Source organism: Notechis scutatus, chromosome Z (genome assembly GCF_049901735.1).
Source record: "Notechis scutatus isolate UNSWTSFEM ecotype Mainland chromosome Z, rNotScu1.2, whole genome shotgun sequence".
Taxonomy (NCBI): domain Eukaryota; kingdom Metazoa; phylum Chordata; class Lepidosauria; order Squamata; family Elapidae; genus Notechis; species Notechis scutatus.
The window spans coordinates 54399358-54424777 of record NC_142025.1 but is presented as its reverse complement, the minus strand read 5'-3'; the positions used below and the strand labels follow the sequence as shown (position 1 = coordinate 54424777).

At 40.5% G+C, this 25420-nt stretch overlaps 1 protein-coding gene across 2 annotated transcripts; it reads left to right on the top strand.

Moving 5' to 3' along the window:
* Positions 1-31: 31 nt before the first annotated feature.
* EAF1 (ELL associated factor 1) lies at positions 32-25420 on the top strand. 2 transcript variants are annotated; one of them, XM_087946144.1, is made up of 7 exons: positions 32-166; positions 18386-18460; positions 19113-19207; positions 20847-20983; positions 21927-22093; positions 22537-22755; positions 25309-25420. In XM_087946144.1, the coding sequence occupies exons 2-7, from the start codon at positions 18424-18426 to the stop codon at positions 25353-25355; spliced, it is 702 nt and encodes a 233-aa protein (XP_087802270.1). In that variant the 5' UTR covers positions 32-166; positions 18386-18423; the 3' UTR covers positions 25356-25420. The 2 variants fall into 2 exon arrangements, with proteins under 2 accessions (XP_087802270.1, XP_026542010.1); XM_026686225.2 differs by lacking the exon at positions 18386-18460 and having other exon boundaries at positions 34-166.

The following is a 25420-nucleotide window of genomic DNA, read 5'->3' as shown; positions in this document are numbered from 1 at the left end:
AGACGGGTAGGCGGAGCTGGGCGGCTGCGGGGGTTCTTGTTCTCGGCTGGCGCCGCAGTAACTATGAACGGCGTGGCGAACCCGCTGCTGGACAAGGAGGAGCATCCTCTGCAGCTGGGCGAAAGCTTCGAACGGCACCCTAAAGCCTCATTTCACACCATTCGCTGTGAGTGCCCCGGCAGAAGCGGCGCTTGTAGGCCAGGCCGGCGACCTGAAAGGATCGGCTTAATTAAGCTGGCCTGGCTCGTGTCAAAAGAAGGCCCTAACCGCGCTAACCTATGCCTGCCTAACCGAAACCAGGGTTCACTGAGTTCAATGTGACTTACTCCCAGGTAAGTGGGTAGAGCAGTCTTCCCCAGCCTGGTCCACTCCTAAGGTTTGGATTACAAACTCCATCATCCTCAGACAAGCGGTTGATGCGTGCTGGGGTTCAGTACTTTGGAGCGCACTATGTTGGGGTAGGCATACCTACACTTCTGTGGGAGTAAGTCCAATTGAACTCGCTTTCTGATATGTGGTTGGTTTTAGTATTTAGAGAATAGTTTGTTTGCTTGTTTATTAGATTTATATGCTGCCCATCTCTCCTAGGGCGACTCTAGGCAGCTTACAATAAGTAAAACAATAAATATTAACACTAAAAGTGATTTAAATCAACAAAGATGGGAAGGAATATAGCAGATATACACAGGGAGGAGATGGGGGCTTACCTCAGTCCATTAACCACCTCCAGAATGACACATTTCCATCGGAGCCCAGATCAATTGGCAGAGCCAGGTTTTCAGGCCCTTTCCACAAGCCAAAGGTATGGGTGTAGATCTCACCTGGAGGGGGATGATGATCTAGAGATTTTAATAACTAATATCCACAAAAAGTGTTAATACAGTTAGATAGTTTGTGGATCCCTGTGTTGTGAGGATTAAGGCAATTGTATTCTTGTGGGAATAAAGCCACTGTTTTAAACCACAATATGGTTGGTTTACATTGTGCGCAGTTATTAGGCAAGGGAGTATTTTGACCATATCATCATTTTAATGCATATTTCCCCCTCCAAGCTGTATAAACTTAAATGTTTAGTGCAGGAGTGTCAAACTCACATCGTCAAGGAGGTGTGCATGATGTATCAGAACTTTTTCCCCCTTCGCTAAATTGGGCTTGACTATGGCCAGCATGTGATGCATCTGGCCCACCTGCCGGGAGTTTGACAGCCCTGGCTTAATGGATATAAGCATATCAGGTGATGTGTTTTTATGTAATGAGGGATGGTGTGACCTGAGGAGATCAACACCCTATATCAAGGTGTGCATAATTATTCGGCAGGTTCTTTTCCTCAGGTAAAATAGGCCAATAAAGAGATTTAATTGACTCTAAAAAGTCAAAAATTGTAAAAAGTCTTTCAGAGAGATGCAGCACTCTTGAAATTGCTAAGATATTGGGGAGAACCACAGAACCATCAAACATTTTGTTGCAAACAGTCACCATGGTCAACATGGTCACAAGAAACATGTTGAGAAAAAAAGACATGTTAACTGCCAAAGTTTTGAGAAGAATTGAACTTGAAGCTACCAGAAATCCATTATCCTCCAGATGCAATCTACCTGGAGTGCCCAGAAGTACAAGGTTTTCAGTGCTCAGTAAGTAAGAAAGACTGAAGTAAGTAAGAATTAAGAAAGTAAGTAAGAAAGACTGAAACCTGACCACCACTGAACAAGGTATAGAAGTTGAAATGGCAAGACTGGGCCAAGAAATATTTGAAGACAGATTTTTCAAAGGTTTTATGGACTGATGAGATGAGAGTGACTCTTGACGGACCAGATCGATGGGCCCGTAGCTAGATCAGTAATGGGCACAGAGCTCCACTTTGACTCAGACATCAGCAAGCTGGAGGTAGGGTACTATGGGCTGGTATTATTAAAGATGAGCTAGTTGGACTTTTTTGGGTTGAAGATGGACTCAAAATCAACTCCCTAACCTACTGCCGGTTTTTAAAAGACACTTTCTTCAAGCAATGGTACGGGAAAAAGTCTGCATCTTTCAAGAAGACCATGATTCTTGTGCAGAACAATGCTCCATCGCATGCATCAAAGTACTGTGTGGCTAGCCACTAAAGGGTTTAAAGATGAAAGAATAATATGGCCCCCTTCCAGATCTGTGTGAAGTTCAAAGGGTGTGTGTGTCGAGCCCAGAAAAGCTTGAGCTCTTGCCTGCACAAACAGGCTGGTTATTAGGAGCCCGTCTTCCTCAGTGCTCTTTTGGTCTGGGCATTTGGTCTCCCCCCCCCTCACGCCCCATGCCAAGGGAAAGCCAGCCCTCCTGCCCTTCCCCCTGCTCCCTCCCCTCACTCAATCCTACTTCGGGACAGAGGAGAATGCGCTGGAAATGTGTGTTGGCATTTCCAACATGCCTTTCTCCGGCGCTCGCCCGCAATTCTTTGTGTTCCTCCAGGCCTGGCTTGCTGAGGGGGGAAAACAGCCCTGACGTCTCTGCGGCCCCCTCCATGGCCCCAGCCATCGCTGCCCGGGGGAAGGCACAGGAAAAGAAAGTGAGCAGAAACATAGCTCTTGTTGGGGCGAAAGAGCAGAGATCGGGGAAGGCACAGGCAACAGAAAGCGGTGTTTTTCAAATGTAGCAGCTTGCATTTTTTGCCTGTGCCTTCCTCAATCTCAGCTCTTTCGCCCCAGTGAGAGCTATGTTTCTGCTCACTTTCTGTGCTTTCCCCGGCCAGCGATGGGGGGGTGGGGGGACAGCAGAGCAGAGTGCCAACTGACACTGATGCCCCATTCCGGACCTCTGAACTGGATGGTGAGCGCAGACTTGCCCACTCCGCTCCCTCCTACCACCACCAGCTGTACTTTTCCTGTCCCGGGCCATCTCTACAGCCCGTGACCATTGAGGAAGAGCCCAAGCCAGGAGAAGCGAGCTGGAAAGTGCAGGAGTGCTGTACATATGCAAGTAGCATGGCGCTCCTGCACCTTCTGGCCATCTCCATCACTGCTTCAGCCTGCCTGTGCTGCCAGCCCCCTCTGCGCTGCTTTTTGCAAGTTTGCGCTTGGCCGAAGGGTGGGGGCCAGCAGGTGGGCGAGCCACGTGGGCAGCACAGCCTTGTGTTCCTGCGCAACCTGGATTAATTGCTTTGGGGGGGGCATTTCTCTGTAGACCGCCATAATTTTCTTATGGACCATCAGTGGGCCGCAGCCCACCGGTTGGTGACCACTGCTATGGAGAACTTGTGGGCCCTTCTTAAATGGGAGATTTACATTGAAGGGAAATACTACACTTCTCTGAACTGTGTCTGGGAGACTGTGGTTGCTGCTGCACAAAAATTGATCATCAACAAATTAAGAAACTGATAGACTCCATGAATGGAAGGCTTATGGTTCCTGAAAAGAAGGGTGGCTATATTGATCACTGATTTTTGTGTGTGTGTGAAATGTCAGAAATGTTTATTTGTACATTTTGAGTGTTTATTATTCTCACTTTAACATGCAAATGAATGAATGAGATCTGCAAATTTTTGTTTAGTTGCATAATAATTCTGAACACTAATAGTTGTCCAATAATTGTAGATACACTCCTAAGAAAACCAAAACCTCCCTTTTACTTTCTTAAATGTTCAGGCTTGAGGTTTATTAACATTTTGGATTGACCAAGAGCATTGTAGTTGTTCAATAATGAAATTAATCATCTCAAATACAACTTGCCTAATAATTGTGCACAGAGTGTAAAGTATATTTTTTGAAAATAACCCTTTCAAAACATTCTGGACAAATATGTGACTGTAGCAGTTGCTTTTATTTACTCAGGTTTAATATGCTATGTGAATAGTTAGTTGACAGTTTAGTGTTTAGATCAAGCAATTAAATCAGTGGACTATGATTGTTACTTATGGATTAACATTAGGCATTTTCGGCAAATATAGTCCTACCTATCCCTTCTGTAAAGAGCTTCACCTTTGGACATTTAGTTGCTGAGGTTTCAGTTTCCAGGCATAAAAGGAGTTTATACAATTTTCAATTTCAGTTTCTAGTTCCTCAACAATCAGTTGAAGGTTATGAGTGAAAAAGCTGCTCAATTAAAAAGAAAGGAAAACTAGCAAGGATACCATGAGCCAATCAGTTCTCCCTCCAGATGCTCAACAGAAGAGGTTCAAAAAGTGTAGCTCCTCCTATATACCATCTGCTGAATTGCCAAAACGACAAGAATCATTTTAAATTAACATTCTATGCAGAAAGGAGAGAAAATATTGCTAATCCTCTCTCACCACCATCTGTGGTTTAATTACATATTAGGTATATGTTTGCCATTCCTGCTGAAAATGTTTTTATCAGATAAAGACACCCTGCTTTTAAGGCTCAGATTCTTCTATTTGTGTTAAAAGGCACTGCTAGCTATCTTTATAGAATCTTTAAACATGGTTGTAGATTGCAGTAGAGCATCCAGGCAGTGATGGGTAGGGGCCATGCTTGAGGCCAAAAGATGAGCGAGCTAAACATTTCATGAAGGTTGCTTATTGTACAATTGTTTTATGGAAATTTTGAAACTGACCAAGAAGGAAGCATTTGCAAATCATTTCCAAAATCATGCTCAAAAGCCCTGCATGGTAGTAATTTTAATTCCAGAGGGTCTTTCATTTGCTTCTGTTCCTTCTTTAGTGTACGTTGAGTTGCTTGCACCCAGAAAGTGTGGTGAAGTAAAAGCAAAGGCAATTTAAAAAAAGCTGCCCACAAACTCCAGTATTGCAAGAAAATAAAAAGGAGTTTTTACCTCAGCCCCACACTAGGCTGAATTCTTAGATCCATAGTCCAGGATTTGCACAAAAGATGTATTTTAAGGGGTCTTCAAACAAATACAGTAAAACGTGAGTTTCTGAGGAAGTTTACAATTCTTTGTGTATCGTCACATAAGAAATACAACATAGCCCAGATGACATATTTTGCATAACAGGCAAAACGTTTATGTTTAACAAACATTCCCCACTCTAATTATTTTATTAAAACCAAATTTTATTTTATAATGTATAATTACATATTGCATAATGTTATGTCATATCCAATGACTTGATTTGAAATAATAACTGTATGCGTGCTGTCTTGAGCTCTTGAGGAAAGGAAAAAAAGAAGCCCTGCCCTTTAAGGAAAAAGGCAAAGTTCTTTCCTTTAGTGGGTTCAAATTTCCCGGCTGGGAGGTTTTAGTGCAAAATGATTTGGTCATTGTGTTGAAAGTCAGAATCAGTTTATTAATAGGAAGACGGATAAGAAATCTCACAGCGTTCCTGGAGGGCGGAGCTGACGTCGCGACGATACAGCATGCGATCTTGGAGGTCTGAGATCGCTGCCGATATCTTTGCTCCTGGACCATCCAAACGGATCTAAACCGTCCCAAAGAGACGGTGAATGTAAAAAGCGCATCCTGTCGATCCCAGGGATACCGCAAAGTCCCTGGTAGATCCAAGAGAAGCTCTTTTTGCCAGTAGCAAAGAGGCAGCCATTAAAGCTGCTGAAGTTGGGACAGCTCCAAAATGGAAGAGAACGGAAAGAGAAAATATGCCAGTTTGGTGAGAATTTTTTCTTTACTTTAAGATTTGAAAGGACACCCTAAGGAAAAGAAAGAATCTCTAAAATCTTAGACAGAAGTGATTAAGCAGCGATTTTAAACAGGAAGTCAAATTATTTTTTTTTTCTTTGCTGGACTTTTTATATATGATCTTATACTTTGAAACTGGACTGGGGTTTTTTTCTACCTATTTTTCTCTTTTGTCTTTTCTCCTTTTTGACTATAATATTTTAGGCTAGAGACTCCCTTTTAGTCTTTTTTTTTAAATATCTTTTTTCCTTTTTAATTAATTTTTATTATATCTTGTTTGGAAAAGGAGGGGGGAAAGTGAAAGCAGAGGAAACTTTGTAACACTGCCAACTAGAGGCTTGGAAATATTTTTTTTCTCTTGACCAGACAAAGCTGAGAAAGAACTGAGACTTCTTTTCAAGGACTTTGAGCCTGTTTGATAAGATAGAGGGAAGAGCATTGGGAGAGTATTATTGCAGGTGCTTTTCTGGGTTTCTATCAGTAGTTGGAGACTGGTGTTGAAGTTTACAGAGAAAAAAGACGATAAGACTCTAGAGAAGAGAGTTATAAAATTTAACAAAAGCCATGGATAACTAAATAAGGTGCAGTGTGCTCTTTTTACTTTTTTAAGCTGGGCTGTTTCTTACTTTAACAAACCCCCTCCTTATTAGCTTAATTTTTGTAATAGCTATTTGGATCTTTGGCTTTTTGGAACTTGTTTTTGTCTTTTGTTTTTGAAGCTTAATTTTTACGTTTGCATTTTATTTTAAAGGGAAAGTCTTTAGTATTAATGTTTTCCTTCTTTTTTTTTAAGGGAGTAGTCTTTTTTCTTTTTCCTCTCTCCCTACCCTGTATTTTTTAATTTACTTTCCATATTGGTGTTTTTTTTTGGTGGCTTCCTTTTTTTGTATATCTTTTCATACCTGAGACTTTTTAATTGAATTAAGGTGTTGAAGAACCTGAAGAACTCCTTTTTTTTCTTCTTTAGTTTTTTATTTTCTATTTTTCCGCCTCCTGCAAGATTTAACAATTTTTTCCTTTTTCTGTTTATGGTTTTTTCTTCCTTTTTTGAGTTTTTACTGCTATTTAACTAATTGATTGTATTAAGGTATACAAGAGCCTGAGGAAATTTTTTATTTGGCTTCTTTTTCCCCACTATTTTTACTTGGAATTACAATTGGTTATTTCACGAGTGGATTAAGGTCTAGAAGAACCTGAAAATTTTGAATTGTTTGAAATGAGCAGGAAACTTAACAGCGGCTGGTTCTTCAACTTCTACTTCTTCCTTTTCACCATCTGGAGGACAACGCTCAATACAGATGATGTTACAACAAGAGAAAGAACAGGAAAAGGTGACGCTGCAGATGATTATGCAAGGAATTCAAAATATACAAACAAGAACAGAGAATATTGAAAAGAGAACAGAGAACATTGAACAAAGAACAGGAAAAACTGATGAAAAAATGGAGAACATTCAACAAATGATGATGAAATATGACGAGAGATTCCAAAAAATTGAAGAAGATAAAGAGATAAGAAGATTGGAGATATTGATAGCAGATTAACTGTGGTTGAACAAGATAAAAGTGGGACGCTGAGATGGGAGATGGACAGATCAGAATTTTATCTCAGATTCCAAAACATAGAGGAAGAAAAGGGACAAAACCTAGCTGAGATAATGATAGAAATCTTGGCTGAAGCTCTGGAAATAACCAAAGAGAAGATGATGGATGGAATAGATGAGGTTTTTTGAATCTTCACAAGATATGCAATGACAAATAGCTTACCAAGAGAAATTCACATTAGATTTACAAAGAAAGCCATTAAAACGCAAATATTGCAAGTGGCAAGAGAGAAAACATTGAAATATAAAGATAAAGAGATTGTGGTCCTGAAACAAATATCCAGAAGAGTGAGAGAGATGAGAAGAGAATACCGATTCTTGACTAAAATGCTACTTAAAAAAGAGGTGAATTATAGATGGCTGATTCCAGAAGGTTTAATGTTCATATGGCAAGAACAGAGAGACAGAATTGACTCAATTGAGAAAGCTGAATTATTTTATACAGATTTTTTTTGGAAGAAAAGAGGAAGAGACAAAAAAAGAAATGTCACTAATTGAATTCCAAGAGGACTGCCAAATTGCGACTGAAAAAGAAGGTGGTGCAGTAGGCAGAAAGGTGGAAGTTAAAGAACAACGTGAACCAAGATCTACGAGAGCTGCCAAACCTACCTATAAAGTATAATCATGTAAGAGAAAAAACTGATTACAATTAACATAAACGGACTTAACTCAGCTATTAAAAGAAGGAAAACTTTCCATAAATTAGAGAAATTAAAATTTGATATAATCTGCCTACAAGAAGTACATATTAAAAAGCAACATGAACCACTGTTGATACAGCCAAAGTTACGGAAAATATTTACTTCTTTGACACAATGCAAGAAAAGAGCAGTGGTTTTATACATTAAAGATATTATCCCAGCGAAATTGATTTATATCGATGACAATGGAAGATTACTAATGGTGGAAATAATGGACAATAATATGAAAACACTCCTGATTGCAATCTATGCCCTGAGCGACAATCAAGAAGAATTTTATAGAAAACTACATATGAAAATAATTGAACTGGACTATGCTAGTATAGTTATGATGGGAAACTTTAATGGAATTGTAGACAATAAATTGGACTATACAACACAGAAAACAACAAAACAAAAACTCTCCCTAAATCCTTTTTTAAAATGATAGATGAAATAAATTTAAAAGATACAGGGAGAGAAAGAAATGCTAAGACCAAACAATACACTTCTATTCAAACAGACATTTATCATGGTCCAGAATAGATATGATATGGATGTCAACAGAATTGTTAGCTAATATCCAAGAAATAAATATTGAAATCATTACTTTGACAATTAAATGGAAAGGACAAAGAAGATCTAGATGGACATTAGATACTATACTAAAAGAAAAAGACTTCATACAGAGGATGGAGAAAGAACTGGCTTTTTTCTTTAAAGAAAATATAAAAGAAGACACATCAATGCAGAACGTATGGGATTCAATGAAGGCATATGCCAGAGGCTTGATAACAGACTATACAAGGAAAAGAAATGCCACGAAAAAACTAGCCTCTAAGACGGGTCCCCAACCACCGGTCCGCGGACTGGTACCGTCCGTGGAACAAATCCTACCGGGTCGCTGGTTTGCTGGCGCCACCATCTTGTTTTGATGAAAAAGTGCTTCGGTGAGCTTTTCCGGGTAGAAAGCTCACCGGAAGCACTTTTCATCAAAACAAGATGGCGGCGCCCAGCGCTTCCGGTGAGCTTTTCCAGGTAGAAAGCCATTTCTACCGGTACCGGGCCGCGGCATAAAAAAGGTTTGGGACCACTGCTCTAAGACATTAGAGGATGAGTATAAAGGACTTGAAAAAGAGTTACAGAAAATGCCACAGAAAAAGGACACTAAGTTAAAAATGGACATAATTAAACATAAAATGGGATTAATGGAAAAAGAAGAATTAGCACAGAAAATCAGAGGTGCGAAACAGAACTATTTTGAAGATGCAAATAAACCAGGTAGATGGTTAGCATATAAACTGAGAAAGGAGAAAGAATCAAGGAAAATATTGCAATTAATAGATGATCAAGTTTGCTGTGGAAGTAAAGAGAAGAAGGAAATTATACGAGACTATTATGGGAAACTATACACACAAGAGAATATTGACAATGAAAGAGTTAAACAGTACTTACAGAATGCTAATCTACCCCAGATACCTAAAGAGATTGAAATAATGTTAGAAAGCAATATAATGATGGAATTAACTGAAGCATTTAAGAAGCAAAACAATGGAAAGGCACCAGGCCCAGATGGACTTCCAACGGAATTTTACAAAACACTACAAGAATCGTTGAATCTTCCATTGCTAGAAGTTATAAATGAAGTTGTGTTAAAGAAGAAGATACCTAAATCATGGTCAGAAGCTTATATTACACTTGTCCCCATAAAAAGAGGCTGACCCATTACAAATCAAGAACTATAGACCTATTTCCCTACTAAATGCAGATTGTAAAATTTTTGCTTCAATATTGGCAGAAAGACTTTAAAAATATTTAAATAATTTTATTCATCCTGATCAAAATGGATTTCTGCCAAAGAGACAAATTAAAGACAATATGAGAGTAATCTTGGACACCTTGGAATACTACAAGGCGCATCCTGAAAAACAAATGGCTCTGATATTTCTAGATGCACAGAAGGCATTTGATAATGTGAATTGGCGATTCATGTTATTACAGCTGGAACAGATGGGCTTTGGTAAAAAAATTCATCCAAGCAATAGAAGCTATATATCATAACCAAACGGCAAAGGTAATGATAGAGGGAGAACTGACAGACTCTATTGATATAAGAAAAGGAACAAGACAAGGGTGCCCACTGTCACCTTTGTTGTTCGTGTTAACCTTGGAAGTGCTAAACAGAAATATTAGAGAAGAAAAGGATATAAAAGGGATGAAAATTAAAAAGGAAGAATTTAAGTTGCAAGCATTCGCAGATGATCTGGTTTTTATTTTAGAAGACCCACTAGAAACAGCATTAAAATTGATAGAAAAGATAGAGGTATATGGGAAGGTGGCTGCTTTGAAAATAAATAAATAAAGACAAAACAAAGATTTTGACAAAGAATATGTTATCAAGACAAAAGGAAGAATTGGCGGATGTATTGAAAATCCAGGTCACAAATAAGATCAAGTACTTGGGGATATATTTGACAGCAAGAGAATAACTATATTAAACTTAAGCAGCAGATAGCACTAGATTTGGCGAAATTTACAACTGTCATTAATAGGAGAATATCAACAATCAAGATGAATAAATTACTCAGAATTTTATATTTGTTCCAAACAATTCCAATTAGGCTTGGAAAATACTATTTTGAAGATTTAAATAACATTGTGTTGAAATATATATGGCAAGGTAAGAAAGCGAGAATAAAATTAAAACTTTTGCAAGATGCTAGAATAAGAGGAGGATTTGGTTTGCCTAATTGGGAGTTGTACTACCAAGCTACAAATTTGATGTGGGTCAAGGAATGGATAACATTAAGAAATGCTAGATTGTTGACACTAGAAGGACATGATCTGTTGTTGGGGTGGCATGCTTTTTTATGCTATAAAGGAATTAAAACACAGGGGTATTTTAGAAGACATTATATACGGGAGTCTCTCTGGTTAAATTGGGAGAAGACTAAAAGGCAATGTTATTTGAAAATTCCGGTCTGGCTATCGACTATTGAAGCATTTTCTTATCCTATAATATACAAAAAGGAACAGTTAGATACGGTGAAATATTGAATGAAAAGGGTGAACTTAAATCTGTGCAAAAACTAGAGGAACAAGGTATAAAGATGAATTGGTTTTCATATGCGCAAATACATTCTCCGTAGAGCTGCTGCGAGCATCCAGATAGTGGGAGGTGCTCCAGTCTTCACTCTAACAGGCTGAGCTATAATTGCGGAACGCACCTCCTCCTTCCACGTGACTCCATCCACGCGTTCCCAGTTTTTAGCTCAGCCTCGCAGAACAGGCAGCTTTAACACTTCGCTCTTTGGCCGAATTTGGATTTCTCTCTAATTGCAGTCAGGTTTGATTTTTTTCCTTGCTTCCTCCGGTCCCTGCGCATTTGGGTTGCCTGGTTGATAGAAGGGGTCGATTATTTTCGCCCCTCAGGGGGAGATTGGGGGGTTTAGAGCCTTTTCGCCCCCCCCCCACCCCCTCACTCTGGTGCCTGCCTTTTGATTTTTCCAGCCGTTTTTTTTCCGTTAGCGGTTTGTGCTGGCGCGCTGAAAAGCGCTTCGTTGCGCCTTCCCCCCACGAACGCAGGAGAGAGGGCTTGCTCTCCTCTCTCAGGCCCCTCGTTCTGCCTAGTTATTGGCAGTTTTTTTTGCTTGCTATCGAGGGGCTTTCCTCTCCTCTGAGTGTGTGTTTGTTCCGGCGGCCATTTTGAGTGTATCTCATGGCCGGCCGCCATTTTGTTTTTGGTTTTTTTCTCTTTCTCGCTTCGTTTTTGCTGCGAAGAGTTTTCAAAGGCTTAGAACAGGACCGGCAGGCCTGTTTGAAGTTTTTTTTACTGTTTGTTAAGGGGCCTGTGGTTCTGTGCCCTGCTGCCCTGTTTTTTACTTCAGTTGGTCTTTTTCCGCAGCAACTCAGAGGTGGAGGAGAGGCACATACTTCCCATTTGTGTTGGGAGGCTGTCTCAGGAGGTCATTACGATTTTTTTCCATTATTGTAGTTTTTTTCCTTCTCTATCTGTCTTTAGATCATTTTTTCCTGACCCCAGCGTTCATTTGATCTATTGGTTCTTTTACAGATTACTTTTTGGTTTAGTTTTTTGGCCTATTGTTTTTTTCTTTGGCCCCTTTTTTTGTTTAAAATAAATAAATAATAAATAAATAAATAAATAAATTAATTAATTAATAATAATAATAATAATAATAATAATAATAATAATAATAATAATAATAATAATAATAATAATAATAATAATAATAAAATTTCGATTTACACAAAAACTTTTTTGCCAAAAGGGGGACGCGGCCCAACATTAGGGTAGCCGGCCCACAGCTAGGCCGAACTCCTAGGCGTGCCAACCGCCTCTGTATTAATATTACCTGATTCAGGATTTATTATGGCAGAAGATAATCCCAGAGGGCCTTCCTTGAAGGCTAAGGCCAAGACACACCATCTGCGTAAGCGGACCGAGGAATCATCCAAAGCTTCCCAAAGGGATGCCCTTAGACGGCACAAGGCTTTGGAGAAGGAGTTTGAGAGACACTCTAGGGAACCTCAACCTGTACCACCAGCCCCTCCTACCCCCTCTATTCCCACTAATCCTCTTCCTTTGTCAGTCCAACCTTCTGATTCTAGGCGCAGTTCTCCCGCTCGAAGCCTCCAGACCGCCCGGCCTGAAGCTACTTTCACGCCCACCGCTGCAGGCTTGCGCCCAGAGGGTCCTTCTTCTGAAATCATTCCAGACAGTATCAGAGATTGGTTGCAACTGGCCATACGACAAGAGATTGCTGAAAGCTTCCAGCACCTTTCCAGAACTGGTCCTCAATCAAGGGCATCTGAAGCTGATTCCATCTCCGGAAGATCCCTACCTAGGCCGGATCCTCACCAGGGTCAGGTACCGTCTACAAGGGAGCTCCCCTATCCAGAAGGGGAGGAAGAGGAGGAGGAAGAGGAGGTGGGCTTTGAACCCTTCAGGGATGAGGAAGGGTTAGAGGGAGAATCCCTTAGGTACTCTGAGACACCCTTCAAGATAGACCAGTTGGAGGAAGAGTTGTCTGAGGACGAGGGCCTATCTCCTGACCAGCCCACCCCTATTGGTCTGTTCAAGCCTCATATGTTCAAGTCTTTGCTCTTTAAAGCAAAGAATATATCGGGGCTAACTTCTCAGCCTCTCTCTGACCCCCCTCCAACACCCTCTGAGGAACCGGAGGATTCTATCTTCAGGTAGCCAGTCGTTGAAACTGAGGTCATACCTACCCCACCGATCTTTTCCGATTTAGTGGCAAGACAGTTGGCCTCCTCTGGGCCTGTTCCCGCTCCTTCCAGTCAGGATAAACGGTTTTTTAACCTCGACACGGAGTTCACTGCCCTGTTAGATACACCAGAAGTGGATGAACCCATAGTTCGCCTCGCATCATCCTCTAATCCTACTGATGCTTTGGAGGCACTGAAGCCGGAAGATAAGCGGGCCGAGATGGCTCTACGGCGGGCACACCAGGCGGATGCCTGGGCCATCCGATCGGCCACGGCGGCATCGTTTTTTACCAGATCGTCCATTCGATGGCTTCGACAGTTGAAGCAACATGTTTCCCCGTCTAATACCAGGGTCCTTAAGGACATTGCCAAGTTAACGGCCGCAGCTGAGTTTGCGGCCGATGCCACCTTTCATTCGGTTAAGTTTGCTTCTCGTGCCATCTCTTCCCATGTGACAGCCCGACGCCTGCTTTGGCTTAAACATTGGCAGGCCGACATTAAAAATAAGGCTAAGTTGGCGTCCGCCCCTATCTCAGGAGGAAAATTGTTTGGCCCGGCCCTGGAACCACTGTTAATGGAGAGTCAGAATAAGAGAAAATTCCTTCCTTCTCTTTTTCGTAGGCAAGAGCCCAGACCCTCCCAGTCCTTTCGCAGGGGATCCTTTCGGTCCTCCTTTCATTCTCCCTTCACGCCTAGATTCCAGAGGCCCCCGTCATTTCGACCTGCCTTTCAGGACAGAGGTGAATCGGGAGATAGGAACAGGAGAGGGACCGGCTACAGGAGGCCCTTCCGGGGAGCTGGGAGCAAGGCCTCTCGGCGCCCCAGATAGGCCCTCAGCCCCGTATCCGGTTGGGGGGTGGCTACGATACTTTGCCGACCAATGGGCTTCATCCACCTCCGATTCATGGGTCAAAGACACGGTTAAGTTTGGTCTTTCCCTTCACTTTTCTTCTACCCCCCCAAATCATTTCATGGTTTCTCCTTTATCCAGAGACCGTTCTAAGCGGATTCTCGTAGAAGCCGCTATCAAACACCTTTCTGACATCAGAGCTATACAGCCGGTGCCATCCGCTCAGCAGGGACAAGGCTTCTATTCCCACCTTTTTCTAGTCCCTAAACACTCCGGAGGCTGGAGGCCCATTTTAGACCTTAAGAGACTCAACCGTTATCTTGTCCACCAGAAATTCAAAATGCATACTCTTCAGTCCATTCTCCAGGGTGTCAGGAAAGGAGACTGGCTCACTTCCATTGACCTTTCAGAGGCATACCTTCATATTCCCATCCACCACTCATTCTATAGGTATCTTAGGTTCTGCTACAATGGCCACCATTTCTAGTATGTGGCCCTTCCGTTTGGGCTGGCCTCGGCTCCGCGGACCTTCACTAAGGTACTGGCAGCTCTGGCGGCTCATCTCAGACATTTCCCCATCCACATCCACTGCTATCTGGATGATATACTTATACTATCTCCTACCCAACTCCAGTCCCAGGAAGACACAAAGACTACCCTCTCGGTCCTTCAGGCTCATGGTCTGCTGGTGAACTGGGAAAAGAGTCAGCTTACTCCCTCCACCCGAATAGCTCATTTAGGGGCGGTAATTGACTCGGTTGAGGGGAAGGTCTTCCTTTCCCCGGAACGATTTAACAGCATCCAGAACTCTATCAGGGTCATTAGACGGGCTAGGAAAGCTTCATTGCTAGAATTATCCAAATTACTTGGCAAGTTGATATCATGCATATCCATTGTCCCTTGGGCCCGTCTTCATTCCAGAGCGCTGCAATGGTTCCTGCTACCTTATCAACGCTCTGGAAGGAGCAATTCAAGATCCGTGGTGAGAGTTCCTCCAAGAGTCCTCGCCTCCCTCCTCTGGTGGACCAGACCCGCCAACAACAAGGGTCATCTTTTCAGAGAGCCCCAAAGGATTACTCTCACGACAGATGCCAGTTTATCCGGATGGGGGGGCCACACGCAGTCTCTTTCCGCTCAGGGAACCTGGTCAGCACCCGAGCGCCGCTGCAGCATCAACTGGCTGGAGCTCCACGCGGTCTTCCTGGCCTTGCGATCATTCCTTCCACAGGTGAGAGGGCGACATGTTTTGGTCTTGACGGACAACACTACGACCAAGGCTCACATCAACCGTCAAGGGGGCACTCATTCGGTAAGCCTCGTGAAAGAGGCTGAGCGACTCTGTCGTTGGGCAGAGGCCAACGTGTTATCCATAAAAGCAGAACACATCTCCGGGGTTTCAAACGTCCAGGCAGATTGGTTGAGCAGAGCCACCCTAGACCAGGCGGAATGGCGGCTGCACCCCTCTCTGTTCAAGGAAGCCTCAGCGATCTTCGGTCTGCCCCTCGTGGACCTGTTTGCGTTGCAACACAACACCCAATTGCCAAGGTTCTTCTCGCGGTACCCCTCCAACGGGGCGGAGAACCACGATGCTCTGCGTTGTCGCTGGCCCCCAGGCCTCCTTTATGCCTTTCCACCTCTTCCGTTGATTCCCAGGGTGATCCAGAAGCTGATCCTCGAGAGGGCAGAGATTCTCCTGGTGGCTCCTTACTGGCCCAGGAGACCGTGGTTTGCGGATCTTCGCAACCTATCGGTGGCCCCTCCTTGGAGGATTCCGCCAAACAAAGCCTCGCTGTCCCAGGGGCCCCTTCAGCACCCGGACCCACAGTGGCTTCAGTTGGCCGTTTGGAGGTTGAGCGGGAGCGTCTAAGAAACGAAGGTTTTTCCATGCAGGTCATCAACACCATTTTGGCGGCGAGACGGCCTTCTACCACTCGCATATATAACGCTACCTGGAACCGTTTTTGTGAATGGTGCCATAAGTCTCTCATTGATCCACTTTCTCCATCAATAGCGCAGATACTGGCCTTTCTGCAGGATGGGTTGGACAGGGGTCTCTCCCCCAACACCTTGAGAAGGCAAGTGGCAGCCTTGGCAACCGTCGTCTCTGGCGGCTCATCCGTCTCACTTTCACTTCACCCTCGCATTCGTTCATTCCTTAGAGGGGCCACTAACTTGCACCCGCCAACAGTCCACAGGTATCCGACTTGGGACCTTAACAAGGTTCTAGTGGCATTGACTAGACCTCCCTTTGAGCCACTCAGGGAGGTGTCACTACAGTTCCTCACTTTTAAAGTGGTATTTCTGGTAGCAATCACGTCCGCTAGACGGATATCTGAAATTGCAGCTCTATCCGTCCGAAAGGACCTGTGTATTTTTCATTCTGATCGGGTGGTCCTGAGACCTGATCCGCCTTTTCTACCTAAAGTCAACTCGGCCTTTCACAGATCACAGGAACTAGTTCTCCCCAATTTCTGTCCCAAACCTTCTCGAGAGAGGGAGAGGCAGTGGCATTCTCTCGATGTCAGACGAGCTCTTCGTATTTACATTTCCCGTACTCAACCTATCCGGAAGTCAGAGTCGCTGTTCCTGTCCTTTCAACCAAGAACGATGGGCTGCAAGGCGTCTTCGTCGACTATTGGCCGTTGGATCAGAGCTACCATATCCAAAGTCTATGTGTCTCAGGCTCTCCCTGTTCCTAAAGGACTAACCGCTCACTCTACAAGGAGCGCGGCTACCTCGGCAGCTTGGGCTACTCAGGCATCGATCCATGATATTTGCCGAGCGGCCACTTGGGCGTCTCCATCCCCTTTCATACGCCATTATAAGATCGATGTTTATGCTTCAGCAGAGGCATCCTTTGGTAGGCGAGTCCTTCAGCAGGTGGTGGGTGAATCAGAGGAGATTCCGGACCAGACGGAGTCCCTCCCGTAGGACAAGCCAGGCTTTGGTATGTCCCACTATCTGGATGCTCGCAGCAGCTCTACGGAGAATGGGTGTTGGTGCTTACCTGATACGCCCGTTCTCGTCGAGCTGCATAGAGCATCCAGCCCCACCCTGATTGGTCCGTCTGGTGGGGGAAATCCTGTTTCGGCCAACGATTTAATCAGTTTACAGTTGTTTAAGTGTTTTTCATAGTTAGAACGAGAGGATGTTTGCTGTTGGTCTTCTCGTCTTCGTAAAAACTGGGAACGCGTGGATGGAGTCACGTGGAAGGAGGAGGTGCGTTCCGCAATTATAGCTCAGCCTGTTAGAGTGAAGACTGGAGCACCTCCCACTATCTGGATGCTCTACGCAGCTCGACGAGAACGGGCGTATCAGGTAAGCACCAACGCCCATTCTAGGTATGATAAAGATTCTAAAACAGAAGGTTTCTATGATAAATTGACTGATTTAGATAAGATTTTGACAGGTACTGATGAAAATGGCAAAAATTGTGGTCTCAAAATTATAAAATGACAATGTCAACAGCATATAAAGAAAATTTGTATAAGATGTTTTACAGGTGGCATTTTCCCCCAACAAGAATAGCAAGAATGTTCAAGAACAAATCTGAAAAATGTTGGAAATGTCATTAGATACCTGGCTCATATTACCATATGTGATGGACGTGCGTGGATGCCAAAAAATATTGGACTAAAATCCACACATGGTTGGAAAAAATGACAAAAAAGCATATAGACTTGAAACCAGAGATATTTTTATTGGGAATTTTACCTGAAATATATAGTAAAGACCTGAAATACCTGATTGTAAATGTATTAACAGCGGCTAGGATCATATTTGCTAAAAACTGGAAAAATGAGAAAATACCAACACAGGAGGAAGTTATTAAGAAAATAAAGGAATGTGCTGAAATGAGTAGATTGACATTTGAAATCAGAGAACAAGAAGATAAACAATTTTATAAAATTTGGGATCTATTCTATCAATGGTTAGACAATAAAAATGGTAATGAAATATGTAGATTTTTAGAACATAATGAATATATAAAGATGTATTTTTTAATTATATCTACAAAATGATTATAGGATAGATTTGAGATGGAAATATGAATTGTCATAAAATAAATTAAGCAAAATACGGATTATTTCATAAAACATGAATGAATAATAGTATAGTCAAATGTTTGATTAACAAAGATATTAATGTATTTAGGAATATTTGATTGGCAATATGAGAACATATACAATGTAATTCTAATTGAAGACTATGAAGCGGAAGCACAAAACAATTTGTAAACCAACCGACACATTGTATGTACATATATGGAAGATGGTTTGATGTTTTTATGTTGTGTTTGTTTATGTATCTTTAAAAAACTATAAAAGTTTTTTTTTAAAGAAATATCACAGTGTTCCTAGGATTAATCTAATAAGTGAGTAGGAAAACCTCTCTCTTATACACTTCAAGTTCTTTGATTTGTAGGTGTGAATCTTTGAAGACTTTGATTTGTGTTCAAGTTCATGTTTTTTGAGATCGGAATCTCTTCCTGGGATCTTGGTAGAAGTAATTGTTTTATAGTCCTAGCTAATGTGTATCCCCTACAAAGGTGGGGGCTAATGGAGCTGTCCCTGCTTGTGTTTTCACCTCCCCTTTTAGGGGAATTTTCCTTCCCCTTCTAATGTTTTCCTAGAAGAGAGGGGAATCGTAATTTCCAACACTCAAAGAAAAAGGCAAGTTAAAACTTATAATTACAGTTAATAGCACAGGATATTGATTAATATCTATTCGGAGCACCAGGAAAGAACATTTCTAGAAAAAAGTTGGTAGAGTTGGCCACTTACAGAGTTGCCATTTAAAACAAAAACTGGCCTTATAGTGAACTTTAAGAAAAATGGGTCAATAATTTTTTTTAAAATTAAGACTTTTCATTTTTATTTTTTATAGCAGATAATAGATATAGCAGATAAAAAATGAAGTATGCTGTGTATTGGCTAACAAAGAATGAATATTAGCAGAAGAACATTATAAGGTGATAATTCAGTTTAATTCATATTCTGCACATTCACTCTTAAGATGGCTCCAAAATTATTTTTGAATGCCAATGAAAAGAATAAAATTCAAGTAGTAATAAGATTGTTTATAAATAAATACTCATAAAACATCCTTTATAATCTGATGTATGTTTAATATCAATTATTGTATCCTCTAGATGATTTTAAACCAGCATCTATAGATACATCTTGTGAAGGAGAACTTCAAGTTGGTAAAGGAGATGAAGTCACAATTACATTACCACATATTCCTGTAAGTTTACCATATGTTATATTGGGGATTTGCCTTCTGTGTCAAGCTTCTTACAAGCTTTGCTCTGAACTTTTCATACGTAGCCAAGGGGAGCATGACATACTTCATAAAAACAATTTGTGGGAATTAACACTTGTTTAAGAGAAACATCATTTTTAACAACTGTCTGTCGAATGTGCTGTGCATACTTTGAGAATAATTGCAAAGAAATACGTTGGCCTGACTACAAATACAACTTTTTACAGTATCATTGAAATAAGCACTTCTGATTTCCAGGCAAGCTTGAAGAAAGATGCTGCTGCATTAATGAACCAAATCATCAATATAATGCATCTTTATATAGGATTTATAGTACTTTTGTCAAGCCCTCTTAGGGATGCTGCCATTCTGAGGGAGGAGGGAGCAAGTTGTTGGAACTGAATTATTTGCATGCTTTCACTTTTGCTGTAATGCATGAGATTTAGGGAGTGGGCAATGGATGGGCTTTGTTTCCTCCCAGCTGGTTCTAGCTTTCCAAGATCACAGCACCCTGAGTGTGAACTACTATCAAGCTAACGTCTCGGAGTTCTCAAAACACCTTTGCAACATATTATTGGCTACTTGTGGACTGAGGAATTGGGGTGGGGTTTGAAGAGAGAAAAATAGCTTAATGCTTGGGTGGAAACTTCAGATTCCACTGACTTCTCTGCAATCAGTTTGTCTCAGTAAAAATTTCCTTTTGAACTACCAAGAGTCCTGCTTTCCTGAGAAGATAGTTGAGGCAGGTCCTTAACAATTTTTTTTCAGACTTATATGGAATCTATATAAAGATTAGTGTGTGCTTGTGAGGTTTATAATAGTCTGATGTTTCAGGGCATGCACACTTGCAATAATCAATCTAAAGCAAATATGTATCCCTCTCAATTTCTGGCAACTTTCTATATAGATATTATATTTAAAACATTGGATCATTGTTTTCATTGCATAATATTATTTTGGCTATATATGAATTTTAATGAGTATTGAAGGATTCATAAAATAATATTTCTGCATTCTCTAGAATTATGTTAAGTTCTGTAAATCTATTTCTGATATTGGATATAAATAATATTGATGATATATTTGTTTGAGATATTGAAGCATAACTAACTTTTTGTTTGATTTTTTTGGTAAACTATATTCTGAACTATAAATAAAAGATTTTGTTGCATTGCCTATCTGCATTGAGAATAATATTTAATATGAAATGTTTATAGTCACCAAGTTAGCCATATTAATCTATTGTAGCAAAATCAACAAATACTTCCCTACTGGTTTATGAGCAGTGTTATTCTAATTTCAGATGTTTCTTCATTGTAGCAAACTCAGTATACAGACAATTGGTTTTTTTTAAATTAGCAAATGAATAAATCATTTTTGTAAATAGCAAGTTCTATACTGAATATATAGCAATTTTGCCAAAGTAAATATGATTTTTCTTGCATCAAAAATATAGTAATGACCATCATAGAACAAAATATCAAGAAAATACCAATTAAAGCATAATCTTCTGAGTTGGATTTTAGCATTGATTATGCTATTTATTATATTTGATTTTCTTGACCTGCACATAAATAGTTATTTAGATTTAAATATATTATTTACTTTTCTTGAACATCAGGGTTCTACACCTCCAATGACTGTATTCAAAGGAAACAAAAGGCCTTATCAAAAAGACTGTGTACTTATTATTAACCATGATACTGGAGAATATGTGCTTGAAAAGCTAAGCACCAGCATTCAAGTCAAAAAGACAAGGTAACATAGGCACAAACATATGGGGCCAATATGGATCAGCACAAAGTATAATTCCTTCTGAAATAAACTGTTCTTTTATCTCCTGCTTTTATCTTGACTATATAAAATAATAAACATTAAATATCAAAATGATGAGAAAAAACCTAATCTAGTACATAGTCTTTAACCTCCACTCTTAAGTGAAATGGCTACTTCAAGTATATCCAATATGCTTTCTCTCCATATTAAAACATTAATCAACACTGAACTTATCAGTCATTAGTAAAGTTACTGAAGAAATGATCTAGGTCAGGGGTGTCAAACTCACATCATGGTGGCATCACATGATGTATCGGGACTTTTTTCCCCTTCGCTAAACTGGGCGGGGGGTGGCAGCACATGATGCATCTGGCCTACGGGCTGTGAGTTTGACACCCCTGACCTAGGCTAGGTGATGTTTTCAATTTTTAAACATTCTTGGGAAAGTTTAATTTTCCTTCTCCAATTTAAAGAACAGGAATTTAGCAGTTCCATAAGTGGTACATTAGTATTATTTATTTACACAACTCTGGTTTAAAATTTAGTAAGATCAGAGAAAATGAGAGAGTAGAAATTAGATTTTGTTTATCATATTTCTAAGATGCCCATCTCTCTCAAAAGACTGTACCAATCCTAATTCCTTAATTCCCTCAGTTACCAAGAAGGATTAGAATTGGAAAAATTGCTCTGTAAGGAGAAGCAATGTAAGGGAATAACATTTGCAGAATGGACCCAATTACATTAGATATAAAGATTCTTTGTCTGAAAGGAGGATTGGAATTATTTCCAATATGAGACCAGTAGTAAAGGCTTCTTTTTCTTAAGATAATTAAATAACATGACTCAAAATACATTAAGGTTATGATAAGTTATGGAAATCAATTACATATTATACATGTTATCTGTTTTAAACATTTCCTTTCAGAGCTGAAGGCAGCAGTAAAATCCAAGCACGAATAGAACAGCAATCTACTCGAGCTGCACAATCTTCCATCCAGTTCAGAGCTCCTACAAAGCCTGCAGCTGGACCTAAAACTTCACCAATGAAAGACAATCCTTCACCAGAGCCTCAATTGGATGATATTAAAAGAGGTAGAACACTTATTACTTATTAACTTATTACACTTATTACTTATTAACACTTACCTACTGTCTGAGATGGAAAGAAAATCTATTACTCCCCCATCCCCATAAGTATATTTCATTCAGTATATTTTTCCAATGGCAGCACAACTTATAACCTTCACCACCCAGCCACCTCACAATTATATTAATTGAAACCAAATCTAATTTAATTAAGACTTACATCTTTTAAAACCATGGACTATTGAGGTAGGCTAAATAATTGAGATCCAATGGGGCATTATAGTTAAGTTAAAATTAGAATCTCAGTCCTAGGCCAAAATCAACCATACAGGGAATTAGAATTGCAGGGGAAAGTGCTATCTATATGATCTTGAACTTCTTAAGAAAACTCAGGCTATATTTTAATGAATAATTAAACTTTAAAAATGACCCTCCTATTTTTATTCTAGAACTAAGAGCTGAGGTTGAAATTATTGAGCAGATGAGTAGCAGTAGTAGCAGCAGTTCATCTGAATCTGAGAGTTCCTCTGGGAGCTGTGATGAAACTTCCAGCACTGATGGGGGTGAAACTGCACATCCTTCTCCTTCTCAGCAGTGTAACAATAAAAATGTGATTGCCAATGGTACTGGCAGGGCACAAGGCAACAATCAACTCATGAATACTCTCAGTAAGTTTATTTTCACTAAGTATTATACAATATAAGTCATACAACATAAGTGCAACCTGGAAATTATGAGGACTGTAAACTAAGATTTAATGAGGGCATTCTGCTCAGGAAGGCTGCTCTATGTACAAGTTGTCCTCATTCCTGAAGGATAACAATACTAAAATAACAAGATTTTTTATCTATAGGAATTGGGGAGTAATGTACAAGAATCTGTGGTTAACCTCCCATAGGAGTTGTCTGTGTAATTATCTCTACTCCCTCATCTTTCATGCCCAATTGAAATGCATCCCATTGGATCAGCTCAATCAGGATGGATCCATGTGGCACCCTTTTGGCAACTAGCCTCTTTCAAGAGACCTACTGTGGGAATAGTCTGTAAGCATCACTAGCATTCAGAAGCCCCATAAAATGGTGATGCTGCCTACAACTTGCTTGCATTAATTTCTGTCATGCTGCCCACACATAACTTATGGAAATCAGTAATTCATAAATTATATGTGGAGAAGATGAGCATCCAGTGGCACATTCAAGAGGTTGTTCACTAGAGATCCTGAAACAACTGCAGGTAGTGGGGAAGCAATATGGTATAATACAGGTAACTCCCACCATCAGCTAGAAAAGCAATTTGAAAGGTGATAAAAGTCACAAGCTACTTAAATTCTTACAATCTAGTTGCAACTAAGTGAGAAGGAAGAACAAGTATAGACATGTTGCTTAGATGATATAATCCTTTCAAAAATATATTTATGCATCCACCAAAGCTTGTCTGCTTTTTTGCCATGTGTAACATTTACATTTTTTGCAGATACAAAAATGTTTGTAGGCTTAGTTTCTATAATTATTTGTGGATATGAGACTGCAGATAACAATGATATTTGTGCACATTACTCACAAACACCCTTTTTTCTGTTGAGTCCTTGCTAGTCTCTAAATTGATCGTTTGCTTGCAGATGTTTCATTACTTGGCTAATAGCAATAGCATTTAAACTTATACAACACCCAGTAGTGCTTTAGAGCACTTTCTAGTTAGTTTACAATATAGAAGTGTTATTTGAATATTGCCCCCAACAATCTGGTTCCTCATTTTACCAACCTTAGAAAAATGGAAGGCTAAGTCAATCTTGAGCCCTATCAGGCTCAAACCCCAAGGTGTGGGTAGTTTTCCTACAATGCTTCATTTTAACCAGGGGTGGGTTTCAAAATTTTTAGCAAAGGGTTCTCTGCCCGGTTGCTGGGTGGGCGTGGCCATGGCCTAGTTGGCCTCCTGCACCATGGCGGGAGGGTGCTTTTGTTCTTCCCAGGCTTCAGAGTCTCTCTGAAAGCTGGAAACGGGCCCATTTCTGGTCTTCCTGAGCTTCCAGGAGACCCCTTTTTCACCCTCAAGCCTCCGTGCACGCCCTGCACTCACCTGCATCCAAAACGGCCCATGCGGGGACTCCTCGGTGGGGTGGGGCCAGCCAAGAATGGGATTTGGGGGTTCTCCGAACTGTACAGAATCTTAGCTAAGGGCTCTCCTGAACCCCTGCGAATCCCCAGCAGCTCACCTGATTTTAACCACTGTACCATCGAGGCTCTTTGTCATAAGATCATGGATTCCTTGGGTAGGATATTGCTTTCTGCTTGTTTGTCTGGTATTAATCTCTGCTTTTCTGGGTATTGACTGCTGGAAAGGATGTGTTCTGGTCTTTTTGTTTCTTCCTTAGGTTTTTTACTATCTTCTGAATGATTTGTAAATGTGATTCTCTGTATATATCTTTAATGACTGATTTGCCTGAATGCTAAGCTTCCAGGAATTCCCTAGAGATACTGGATTTAGTTTGGCCTAGGATGCTCACAGTTTCTCACTTGAAGTTATGGTTGAGTCTGTACACATGTTGTGAGATTAATGAGTGTCTTCTGACTACCAGTTAGTGTTCATACATGCACTCTGCTAGTCTTCGTGTCTGTCCATCAGAGTGGCTGTTATAGCTGCAAGCAAACAGTCAAAATCAGGGAACACCAAGGACTCCACAGTTCAACCCTAAGCTAAATGTTTAAGCTAAATTTTTCTTTTCCAAGACATACTTCATTTATACATTTAATAGTTAATCTTTATGTCACAATCTTTCTATAGATAGTACTGATTTTCATTATTCAGCATGGCCTCATAGCTTAGGGCAGTTGTTCTTCGTCTGACTGATTCAGTTTTAGTCTAAAGAAACTGATATTAGCAGTGGATACAGTTTCTTCAGTTCATCTTTGTTCAAAGTCCCATTATTGGATTAAGTCTGGTGGAACAAATAAAAAACCCTAAAGTCTATTTAAGAAAGCTATGAGTTTATGATTTGCACAGGAATCATTGCAACATTTGGGCTTCTCATGAATCATGCCAAAGAACACCAGGAACAGAAATAATAGAATACCAAAAACTAATCAACTTGGAGTAAACTCTTTAATGGTCTTATAAAATTGCTGCCTATTTTTGCTCTTGATGTCTCTGATAGCCAACATTTCATAATTCATCAATGTAGAATTTAATTGGAAATTAAAATAATTCTCTTTTTTTAACAACAGGAAATGACTTGCAGTTGAGTGAATCTGGGAGTGACAGCGACGATTAAATTACATTTACAGCTTTGGTTTCCTGTCAAATAAAAATGCAGATTTAATGAAGAGTAATACAAAA